General features: G+C 47.0%; 1 protein-coding gene across 9 annotated transcripts in view; it reads right to left on the reverse strand.

The window, feature by feature from the left end:
* The window catches only part of LOC132870994 (gastrula zinc finger protein XlCGF26.1-like), a 110,981-nt gene that overhangs the window by 52,245 nt on the left and 46,230 nt on the right, over positions 1-12,506 (reverse strand). For 4 of the 9 annotated variants that reach the window (XM_060905098.1, XM_060905097.1, XM_060905099.1 and 1 more), the window contains one exon: positions 157-328. The exons of the other annotated variants lie outside the window; for them this stretch is intronic. In XM_060905098.1, the coding sequence (XP_060761081.1) occupies positions 157-316 (160 nt within the window). In that variant the 5' untranslated portion in view covers positions 317-328. The remainder of the gene's footprint in view (positions 1-156; positions 329-12,506) is intronic. 9 annotated transcript variants of the gene reach the window in all.

A 12,506-nucleotide genomic window follows, 5' to 3' on the forward strand; every position in this document is an offset into this window, starting at 1 on the left:
ACTTTATCAATAAAAATATCAAGTTCAATTTGCTGATTATCAGAGACTGAAGCTACATCCCAAATGTACTGTATTGCACTTTTAGTGCACCAGATAGTGTGGAGGGTAGAATAAACAGTGAGTGTTACTGAGCACCAGAGTGGCCTGATGTCTTACAGAGGTAGTCTTTATTGTCAGGATCTTCCACTTTAACAGAGAGACCTTCAGGTGGATTATCGAGGTTGTCTCCATGGTTGTAGATTTTCAGCTCCAGCATCTCCTCTTTCTTCACACGGACTTCTGACGTCCCTCCATCCCTGGATATCTCGGTTTTCATGTCCTCACACAGCTAAAGATCAAACAACAAATCTGTTAGGGCGGGACGGTATTCATCCCACTCGGGAAGGTGCGGTTCTCACTTCTCACAGCGTAGGTCATATTCTTAATAGAGGCCTAGTTAATCTGTGACAATCCAGAGCCAAGGCCAGGGAGTAGACAAACAGGCTAAAGTGACTGTCTGCTGGCTGCACAGAGTCATCACTCAGGGTCCACTATATAGAGACTGCGTTTCCCAAGCTAAACGAAAAACTAGTAGTAATACTCAGAGGTTGTTCTTGTAATCTAGATAATATAAAATTGCATCATACTGACTGTACAGCCACTGCCAGCACCTTTGATCTAAAGGTAGGACTACCAAATATGAGATCTCTTGCATTTAAAGCACTAATTGTTAATGAACTTATTACTGATCAGAAGTTTAATGTACTGTGTTTAAGAGAAACATGGATTAAACCATGCATTAAATGAAACTAGTCCTCCTGGTTACAGTTACTATATACACCACCCTCACCTAACTGGCAGAAGAGGCGGTGTCGCGGTTATTTATAATGATTATCTCGGCATAATACAACAACCTGGACAGTTAGTATGAAGAACTTCAAACGTATTGAATTCATGTCATGCATTATAGTTAAATTTAAGTTAATTATTGTTTAAAGATTGCATTTGGTACACATCTGCATCGTACCGCAATTGGTCCGGTACAAATACATGTACCAGTACACCCCTACAAGATGGTAAACTGGAGCACAGTTTGGGCAGTACGGTGGTGTAAGTGGTTAGCACTGTCGCTTCACAGCAAGAAGGTTCTGGGATCGAGCCCAGTGGCCGGCGGGGGCCTTTCTGTGTGCAGTTTGCATGTTCTCCCCATGTCTGCGTGGGTTTCCTCCAGGTGCTCCAGTTTCCCCCACAGTTCAAAGACATGCGGAGAGGTTAACATGGGATGGCCTTGGGCTGAGGTGCCCTTGAGCGAGGCACCTAACTCCCAACTGCTCCCCGGGCGCTGTTAGCATGGCTGCCCACTGCTCTGGGTATGTGTGTGAGTGCAGGTGTGTGTTCACTGCTTCAGATGGGTTAAATTTAAATACAGAGAGGAATTTCACAAGTGTATGATGAATAAAGTTGTGCTCTCTTTCTTCTTGTTCTTTTCACAGCAGGAGACAGACATAAAAAGCTGTTGTCTCCAATCAGCCACACCTGGTCCTTTGGGTAGTATCTCACTGGGCTGCGACAGCCCGCAACTAGTTGGAGACACAACAGTTGTGATAAAATATGCGAATTAGTGACAATTTTCACTTGGAATCACACTGAATTGATATTCGCATATTTTACTGTAATTGTTGTCTCCCCAACTAGTCACAGGCTGTTGCAGCCCGGCTTTCCCTCGGCAGGCAGGGAAGTAGAGGAAGCCTCAAGGAAACTGACTTGAGAAGGGTTCGTGACGGCTTTGTGACACCAGCGATGCATTTGCAGCTATTTTGAGAGAAATTTTGTCGCACTAATTTTTTGAACATGTTCAAAATTTCAGCGACGAAGGAGCGACACTTTGCGACTCATGCGAGGAAATTGAGAAGCTCCGTGAATGTTTCAAGACACTTTAGAAACTCTTTCGCGAATGACGTTTGCAATTTGTCGCAAGCTGTCGCAGACCAGTGAGATACTAGCTTTTCCTGGCCAGGTATTTATCATCCTCCTGGACACAACATCCTCCAGGCCTGTAAAGGGTGCACACACACTAACACAAAGGATAATACTGGCTCCAACACGCATCATTGCTCACAGTGTGGAGAGAGTTTTGCGATGCAGAGTCATCTCGAAATACACCAGTACATTCACACAGGGGAGAAGCCGTTTCACTGCTCACAGTGTAGAGAGACATTTACTTATTCAGTTCCATTTCAGACCCACAAGTGCACTAACTCAGAGACATTGCATGATTTAAAGTTGTCAAATTAAATATGGTTTTTATTCATGTTTTTGCTGAAATTGAATTGTTCATATTATATGACTACATATTATAAACAATCTTATAGTGATGTTTAAAACAAGACTGCTAATGTTTTCTTTTGATCTTATGTAGTTAAGTAGTCATTAATTACCACAAGTAATGATTTAACTGCAACACTATCAGTGTAGCACTGCAGCATGAGACGAATTGTTCATGGAATTATTATGGATCAGGAGTTTAATGTACTATGTTTAACGGAAATGTGGATCAAACCAAATGAGTATGGAGCATTTAAATGAAGCTATACACTTCATACTCAGCTATATGCATCAGCCTCATCCAACTGGTTGAGGAGAAGGTGTCACAGTTATTTATAATGATAATCTAGTCATCATACAAAAACCTGAACAAAAATTCAATACCATGGGTTTCCCCAAAGCGTTTTAGCGTATCGGGCCCGATACGCTTGCTCTGCCTGCCGATACGCTTAGTTGCTTTAGTTAAAATCCGATACGCTTAGATTTATCCCGATTAGGGATGGCGAAAACTAAAAAAAATCTTGACCGACCATCAAGCCTCATTAGCCGGTTAAAGTCGGTTAACCTATGAGTTTAAAATTCTAGAATTGGAATTATTAGAATCTATTCTAAACCTAACCGCGAGCATCCGCACATTCAGTCCCAGTCGCTGCCCTCCACTCACATTACCTTTTCTACAGCGCAAAACATTTAGTCCAATGTGGCACTGATGTCGAGGGGTTTGTATTAGAGCGGAGGACAAATGGCTCCAGCTTAGAGACATCGTGAGAAGCGTGAAATCCCCCCTCGACCCCTCCTCCTTGTCCTTCTCCACCCGGGTCTGTGTCTGCGGCCGTGTCAGCAAGGGGCACGCACTTTTGTTAAGTTGCAACTTGGCATTAAAAATATCAGTATGAACATGTTCTCAATAAATTGCCGTCATTTTCTAAGCGGCAAGCTTTAGCTCAGTCACTACAGGTGCTTGCACTGAGTAGCCTATTGAAAACAATCCTATCATACACTTGTCCCATCTTAACTTTTCATTGAAGATAGGACGTTCCGCTCCGCTCCAAAATCGGCAGCTTCAAAACGATTGATTTTTTTTTTTAACCTACAACCAAAAAAAAATTAACCGGTTGACGTTGATTCGGTCAACCATCGGTCAAACGGTCATCGGTTAACATCCCTAATGCCGATACGTTAAAATTTCCCTGTTGTCCCTGTTGGCTAATTAAAAATAACGCAGTCTTCCCGATTCGCCTTCCGACCCCTTATTTTAAAAGGTAGCCTACGTCGTGCTCGTGATGAGCTTTATCATAGCCTTCTTGGCTTATAGGAAACGGACATCCCTGAGTCAGGCTATAAACCAATTTTGATGCATACAGTAGCAGCTTGACACGAGGAACCGGCCTTATTGCATTATCCCATTTATCCCGCTTCAGCATTCATGCAAGTTATTAATAATGGCTTGACATTCACAATAAATAAGGATTACCCACTAGCCTAAATAAAATGTTGTTATACTCGCGGGGATGCCTACTTGATGCTATCTGAAGCATAAAATCTGAATATTTTAAGAAACAATGCGGTAGTTGAGAGAGGCTATTGTAGGATGCCCATAGGCTAATAATAACTTCGTATTTATTTGACTATTATAATTTCATTGACTCTCAATGTTTGCTGCTTTAACCCAGATGAGTATTGAAAAGTTTTTTCTGAATTGTGAGCGGGATTTCTCAGCTATGAATAGGGTAAGCACATAGAAATTCAGTATTCCTTTGTATATTTTTTTGATGTAATTGGAAATTTTTAGTGCTTTGATGATGAAGAAAATGTACTTTTTTATCCATAGATTAAAATAGACCTCAGGAATAGGCTCCAAGGGGAACACCTGGCAGCCTGCTTACGAATCTCCATAAATGGTCCCGAACCCAATGACTTCCCTTACGATAGAGCACTTGAGGTTTTTTTTTTTTTTCAGGAAGCCACGCAGAATTAAATGTTCTGATAGGGCATGCAGGCTTTGCACCAATTAGGGTAATGCTTTTTCATTATTGTTAGTTGCCTTGGTGTTACCTTAAGTGGTTTCTTACATCTAATTATGATATTTTATTTTATTATTATTTTGTTGTTACATTATACTACTTATTTCATTTTAGTATTGGTTGAGGTAAGTGTTGAGTTCAATATTTAAAATAAAAACCTCCAGCTTGTTTTTTTCACTTTATTCCTTGAATGTCAACTAAAGAATGATTGAAAGATTGCCACCAAAAAGGCAAAAAACTAAGGTAAAAACTAAACTTTAACTTCAATTTTGGTGAGTAATTTTCATAAATTTAAAAGACAGGTTTTCTACCAACATCAAGCCCAGCAAAACTAATGGCCTGCCCTGTAATGTAAAGTTGGGTCGAGGAATGAAACCAGGCAGGGTTCTGGTAAAAATTGTTTTAGCTGTCTTCTCTTAAAGAATTTAAAAGAATTTAGACTGAACTGAATACTCTCAAATGCTTCTTGTAGCTTTAAAATAGTCCCAGCAGGTGACTCTGAAGAAAAATACTGTGTTTGAACACCGCCCGCTGTAAACACTTTGCATACACCCCAATGACCGACTCCACCGCGCACGATTCCCTCATTGGCACAGTGGAGCACCACAAATTGCTACCTGGTCTGTGGGAAACACTGGCTGACCAACATTGGGCCAAGCAAAAGCCAAGGAAAATTAATCTGCTTTAAAGGAGTAGAAAACTTAATTCATTCGTTTGGGTTTGCAGAAAGATTATGTACTTATAAACACTCTCGCGAAATGAAGTTGTCCAAATCTGTCAAATACAGCATAATTTCAAATAATAATCATGAGCATTTTTGGCAGTGTGATGTCCCTGGGATCCATTTAACAAAAGGCGGCTCCGGATTATTCTTTTGTTAAAGGCTCACAGTGACATCACACTGCCAAATATGCTTATCATCATGATTCGCAATTATGCTACATTTGACACTTATTAACACAATCTCTTCATGAATGTTTTTATAAATACATAATCTTTCTGCAAACTTAAATGTATGAATTAAGTTTTCTTTTCCTTTAAATACGTTTTAATCTTAATCTAGTCCATTTAATAAAGTGCTAAAATTTAAACTTTATAATATGCAGTTGCCTGACTTTTCTTTTCAGTGCATCTTAGTTCTACATATATTATGGTAATTGCATCAGAAACATTCTAAATCATTACAGTTATAGTAATACAGCAACTTATTTTAAGGTGGCAGTTCTTAAGCCTCGGTCACAACCGGACGTACGATTTTTTGGCCGTGCGATTTTTGCCGTTTCCCAAATCGCTGCGTTTTTTTGTTTGTTTGTGGAGAACGTGTTAGGACTAGGACTGTTTTGGCCTCTAGAGGCCGCTGTTATTTCCTTTTCATGTCGTGTTTATTTTGGCCTCTAGAGGCCGCCACTGTTCCTGTGTTTTGTGTTTGTGTTAATTGCCTAATTATCTTCACCTGTGTCCTTAATTAGTTTGTCTATTTATACCCCTGAGTTCAGTCCTCTTGTCACGGAGTCTTTGTGCTGTTATGTTTATCTCCAGTTTCCTTTGTACTGTGTTTTTTGATCTTCTTAGCTTTTGTATTTTTGCACTTTGCTTTTCTTTTGGATTATACTCTTTGGTTTTTTTTTTGTCTTTTGTTTTGCCCTGTATATAGTGTATATAGTTTAAATAAACCTTTTGATTCTTTTTCTACTTCCGCCTCACGCCTCTGCATTTGAGTCATCCCCCTGGTGGCCTAGTGGGGGTTTGCTGGATTATCACACCAACGAACCAGGTTCGAATCCCAGCAAAACCCTAACAGAAAGACTCCGTCATGACCGACTCAGCAGAGGCTGCTTCAACTGTCTACCCGGCCAACCTTCAGGGAATTATGGCAGCTTTGACACGCTTCGGAGCAACCATGGACGCTCATGGACATACGCTCACCAGCCAACGTGAGGCCCTCGCTCGCCACGAGGAACTGCTTCAGCAAATTGGGAAAACCCTGGCACAGCTGACATCTCTGCCTGCATCTCCTGCTCCTGATCCAGTTCCTGCTCCTGATCCAGCTCCCACTCCTGCTCCAGTGCCTCCTGCAATGCTGCCTTCTTCACCTCGCGAACCCAGCCTTCCTGCACCACAGAGGTATGACGGCAAGCACAGTGAGTGCCGAGAGTTCCTTACCCAGTGTCAACTCACCTTTGAGCTTCAGCCTACCACCTACACTACGGATCGCCGCAAGATTGCCTTTGTGATCACCTTATTAGCTGGTAAGGCGCGAGCCTGGGCTACTGCTATCTGGCAAAGACAGGGACCTGAGTGCTTTGATTTCCAGCTGTTTTCTGAAGAGATGCTTCGGGTCTTCGATCAGGCAGACATCAGTACCGACGCAGCCCGAAAGCTCATGTCCATCCGGCAAGGAGGAAGCGTCGCAGATTACGCCATCTCGTTCCGAACACTCGCAGCAGTAAGTGGATGGAACGAGACTGCCCTGGTGTCAGCCTTCCACCATGGTCTGTCTGACCCCATCAAGGACGGTCTGGCCTCTATTGGATGCCCAAGTGACCTCGAAACCCTCATCTCACATGCTATTCGTCTGGACAACAGGATGAGAGAACGCCACCAAGCCTTGAGCCCCCCCAGCCTCCCTACCTCTACCTGGAGACCGTCTACCTCCTTCAGTGACTGTCCAGAACCCATGCAAGTGGGTCGTACTCGCCTCTCCGCATCTGAGAGGGAGCGCAGAAGGAGGGACAAGTGCTGCATCTACTGTGGCAAACCTGGTCACTTCCGAGCATCATGTCCCGAACTCTTGGGAAAAGGACCGCCCCGTCCAGCCGAGGGAGGGTTGTGACGGGGCCTACCCTCTCTCCCGGACTCCCTGGCCAAGGAATCTACATCCCGGTCTCCATCTCCTGGGGTGAGTCTGTCCACTCTTGTCAAGCTTTGATAGACTCAGGGGCGGCTGGGAACTTTATGGATATTCACTTCGCCCAAAGCATCAATATTCCGACTGCACCTCTTGAAGTCCCACTGTCTGTGTCTGCCCTCGATGGCCAAGCGTTAGGTGATGGAAGAGTCACCCAAGTTACTTCTCCAGTTTTCCTCCAGTCTCAAGGTCACAAGGAAGAAATATCCCTGCACCTGATTCCTTCACCTGAGTTCCCAGTTATTCTAGGCCTTCCTTGGCTTACTCGCCACAACCCTCGCATAGACTGGGTAACAAGCCAGGTTGTGGAATGGGGCCCTGCATGCCATGCCTCTTGTCTGCTCTCTAGCTCTCCTGTGTCTCCTGCCGAGCCCCCTGATCTCACCGAGTTATCTCAAGTTCCCACAGAGTACTGGGATCTCAAGGAGGTATTCAGCAAGAGCAGGGCCGCCGTTCTTCCTCCGCACCGGGCCTACGACTGTGCCATCGACTTGCTCCCTGGGACTACCCCTCCTCGTGGCAGACTGTTTTCACTCTCTCAGCCAGAACGCAAGGCCATGGAGGAATACCTCAAAGATGCCCTGGTCTCTGGGTTTATTCGACCCTCGACTTCACCTGCTGGAGCCGGCTTCTTCTTTGTCGGCAAGAAGGATGGGGGGCTCCGACCATGTATTGATTACAGGGGCCTGAATAAGATCACTGTGCGCAACCGATATCCCCTTCCGCTGATGTCCACAGCTTTCGACCTGCTCCAAGGCGCCACCGTCTTCACCAAGTTGGACCTACGGAACGCATACCACCTCATCCGTATCCGACAGGGAGACGAGTGGAAGACTGCCTTTAACACCCCGTCTGGGCACTACGAATACCAGGTGATGCCCTTCGGACTCACCAACGCACCAGCTGTTTTTCAGGCCCTAATCAACGACGTCTTAAGGGACATGATTAACCTATACGTTTTTGTCTACCTCGATGACATCCTTATCTTTTCCAAGACCGTGCAGGAGCACCGCCACCATGTCCGCCAGGTTCTCCAGAGGCTGCTACAGAACAATCTGTTCGCCAAGGCCCAGAAATGCGAATTTCATGTTCCCGAGGTCTCCTTTCTGGGATTTATTGTACGGACAGGCCAACTCCAAATGGACCCTGCCAAGACCCTGGCCGTCCGGGATTGGCCTACTCCCAAGTCCGTTAAGGAGGTTCAGCGGTTCTTAGGATTCGCTAACTTCTACCGCAAGTTCATCAGGAACTTCAGTTCTGTGGCAGCACCCATGTCAGACCTCACCAAAGGGACAGGTGGATCTTATGGCTGGTCTCCTCAGGCAGAAAAGGCGTTCAAAGACCTCAAGGACCGCTTCTGCACGGCACCCATTCTGGTTCTCCCGGACACCTCCCAACCATTCATCGTGGAGGTGGACGCCTCGGACAGTGGTGTCGGCGCGGTGCTCTCTCAACGTTCGGAAGGAAAGCTGCACCCCTGCGCTTACTTCTCCCACCGCCTGAGTCCTGCTGAGTCCCGGTACGATGTGGGGGATCGAGAACTGCTAGCGGTCAAACTGGCCCTTGAGGAGTGGAGGCACTGGCTGGAGGGAGCACAACATCCATTCCTGGTTTGGACTGACCACAAGAACCTGGAGTACCTCCAGCAAGCCAAGAGACTGAACCCTCGACAGGCTAGGTGGGCCCTGTTTTTCAGTCGATTTGACTTCACCCTCTCATACCGCCCCGGCTCCAAGAACACCAAACCTGACGCACTGTCCAGACTGTTCTCTGCCACTAACAGGGAGAATGAAGTCGGGCCTATTATCCCTGTGTCCCGGATTGTGGCCCCTGTCCGCTGGGGTATTGAGGAGGCTGTCCGACGAGCCCAACGCCAGGACCCCGGTCCTGGGACGGGGCCACCAGGCCTCTTGTACGTCCCACATCAAGCCCGGGCCAAGGTTCTCCAGTGGGGTCACTCTTCCCCTCTCACCGCCCACCCGGGAGCTCGGAGGACCCTGGACTTCCTGAAAAGACGCTTCTGGTGGCCTAACATGGAGCAGGAAGTAAGGTCATTTGTCCTGTCCTGTGAGGTTTGCACCAGAACCAAGAACCCACGACAGCGTCCCCAGGGTCTCCTGCATCCTCTGACCATTCCCCGGCGTCCCTGGTCCCACGTGGCAGTCGACTTTATCACGGGTCTCCCTGAGTCACAAGGTAACACGGTCATTTTGGTCTTAGTTGACAGATTCTCCAAGGCCTGCCGCTTCATACCACTGTGCAAACTCCCCTCTGCTCTTGAAACTGCAAAACTTTTGTTCAATCATGTCTTCCGAGTCTTTGGTCTTCCACAGGACATCGTCTCAGACCGAGGGCCCCAGTTCTCCTCCCGAGTGTGGCACGGGTTCTGCAAGGTCATCGGAGCCACTGCCAGCCTCTCCTCTGGGTTTCACCCACAGTCCAATGGTCAGACGGAGAGGCTCAACCAGGACCTGGAAACCACCCTGCGAGGCCTGGCTATGGATAACCCGACATCGTGGAGCACCTGGCTGCCATGGGCGGAGTACGCCCACAACACCCTGCAGTCATCGGCCACCAAGCTGTCGCCATTCCAGTGCCAATTCGGGTTCCAGCCACCTCTGTTCCCGGACCAGGAGGAGGACGCGGGGGTGCCCTCGGTCAACCAATATGTGAGACGGTGTCGCAAGACCTGGAGCAAGGTCAGGAAGACCCTCATACAGACCTCCAGAACCAACCAGACTCAGGCCAACCGCCATAGAAGACCTGCACACGCTTTCCGCCCTGGGCAGCGTGTTTGGCTGTCCACTAAGGACCTTCCACTGCGGGTGGAGAACCGCAAGCTTGCTCCTCGCTACATTGGCCCCTTCAAGGTGGTGCGCAGGGTGAACCCTGTCTCCTACCGGCTCCAGTTGCCCCGGACTCTGAGGATCAACCCCACTTTCCATGTTTCCCTGTTACGGCCCGTACTGACGTCTACGTATGCCCCTGCCCCTAGGAACCCCCCACCCCCCCGCATCTTCCAGGGGCAGACTGTGTTCACTGTGAATCGCCTGCTTGACTCCCGCCGGGTCCGCGGAGGGTTGCAATATCTGGTGGACTGGGAGGGCTATGGTCCTGAGGAGCGCTGCTGGGTTCCTGCTCGGGATGTCCTTGATAAAGAACTATGTCGGGACTTCCATTCGGCCCATCCGGATCGCCCTGGGAACGTCAGGAGACGCTCCTAGAGGGGGGGGTCCTGTTAGGACTAGGACTGTTTTGGCCTCTAGAGGCCGCTGTTATTTCCTTTTCATGTCGTGTTTATTTTGGCCTCTAGAGGCCGCCACTGTTCCTGTGTTTTGTGTTTGTGTTAATTGCCTAATTATCTTCACCTGTGTCCTTAATTAGTTTGTCTATTTATACCCCTGAGTTCAGTCCTCTTGTCACGGAGTCTTTGTGCTGTTATGTTTATCTCCAGTTTCCTTTGTACTGTGTTTTTTGATCTTCTTAGCTTTTGTATTTTTGCACTTTGCTTTTCTTTTGGATTATACTCTTTGGTTTTTTTTTTGTCTTTTGTTTTGCCCTGTATATAGTGTATATAGTTTAAATAAACCTTTTGATTCTTTTTCTACTTCCGCCTCACGCCTCTGCATTTGAGTCATCCCCCTGGTGGCCTAGTGGGGGTTTGCTGGATTATCACACCAACGAACCAGGTTCGAATCCCAGCAAAACCCTAACAGAACGTAGTTGTGGTGACCATGAAGGAGTAAGATCACCGTGCACCCAACGTACAACCCGGAAGTCGAACGTGCGTACCACGCACGAAATCTGAGGCTGCTCGGATGTACGGCTGTCGCTTCATTCGTACAGCCAACGCACCTTCAAACGTGCACTAATCGTACTGACCGTGCATTCCATGCAGGCTTCGTATGAAGGTTGCAAGAACTGCGCACGATCTGTACGTTGTGCGTACCAACGGCGTTCGTTTGTCGCACTGCGGCGATTGGAGAGGGGTATATATATTTCAGCATACTTTGGTTTGTCACTGTGAAAATGGCAATCCCTCCGCAAAGACTTCATCTCAAACTCCTGGCCTGCTGGCCACTGTCATGGTCTTCACCCTCCTCCTCACTGCTCCTTGTCCTCTCTCTCTCTCCTCCCTCTCTGCTACCGTCTCTCTCTCCCCCCTCTCTGCCGCCGTCTCTCTCTCCTCCCTCTCTGCCGCCATCTCTCTCCTCCCTCTCTGCCGCCGTCTCTCTCTCCTCCCTCTCTGCCGCCGTCTCTCTCTCCTCCCTCTCTGCCGCCGTCTCTCTCTCCTCCATCTCTGACACCTTTTCTATCCTCCTCTTCCCTTTTGCCTTTGGCATATTGAATTGAAGCGATGCAATGCAATGAAATGAAATGAAATTAAATTGGGTTTTCTCTCAATCAAAGCCTACGTGTACAAATGGCCGTAGGCACCCCTGCAGCTTTATATACCCGAGTTTTCGTGCGATTGATGCCCTCTCACCGTACGGCCAATGCACGGCCGACTTACTTGACATGCATGGATGACGTACGAAATATCTAAACGTGCGTTGGCCGCACTAATTACGTATGTGGGGCGCACGACACACATATGGAGTCCGCAAGTGCGACATACGAAAAAAATTGACATTTTGCCCAAATCTGACACCAGCAAATCGTACGAAAGACGCACATCGGCCGTACGGAAGACACACGAGGCCGTAAGTTTGTCTTGCAACCTGAAACAAATGTAAGCGCCCGTAGAGTTTGTTTGACATGACAAAGAACCTCTGCGGCCGGTCTGCGGCTGGTCTATGGCTCAAAAATCAGCACTTCACACGCGCACCCTCCGTGCGTTTCTTTGCGTTTTTTGCACGTAGACCGGCCGTAGGAGCACGTACGGCCGGTTGTGACCGAGGCATTAGGTTCAGATCCCTTTGTGATCAACAGGAGGTCATGATGATCGATTCTCTTCATTGGATTGCATAAGATGGAGCAAACCACTGTTCATATTTTCATGCACATTTTTGTTACAACACTACTTGATCATGGATAATTAAGTGCAAGGTATCCCCGTAGATTTTCAAATCTATTGTATACCTCAGTAATCTATAACAAAACAGTTTAACTTGCATGTTGAACTTTAAGGTGAAATTTCAAATGTGTTTACATTAATACTATTTACAGTGGGGCAAAAAAGTATTTAGTCAGCCACCAATTGTGCAAGTTCTCCCACTTAAAAAGATGAGAGAGGCCTGTAATTTTCATCATAGGTACACTTCAACTAT

The sequence above is a fragment of the Neoarius graeffei genome, chromosome 22 (assembly GCF_027579695.1).
Source record: "Neoarius graeffei isolate fNeoGra1 chromosome 22, fNeoGra1.pri, whole genome shotgun sequence".
Lineage (NCBI taxonomy): Eukaryota > Metazoa > Chordata > Actinopteri > Siluriformes > Ariidae > Neoarius > Neoarius graeffei.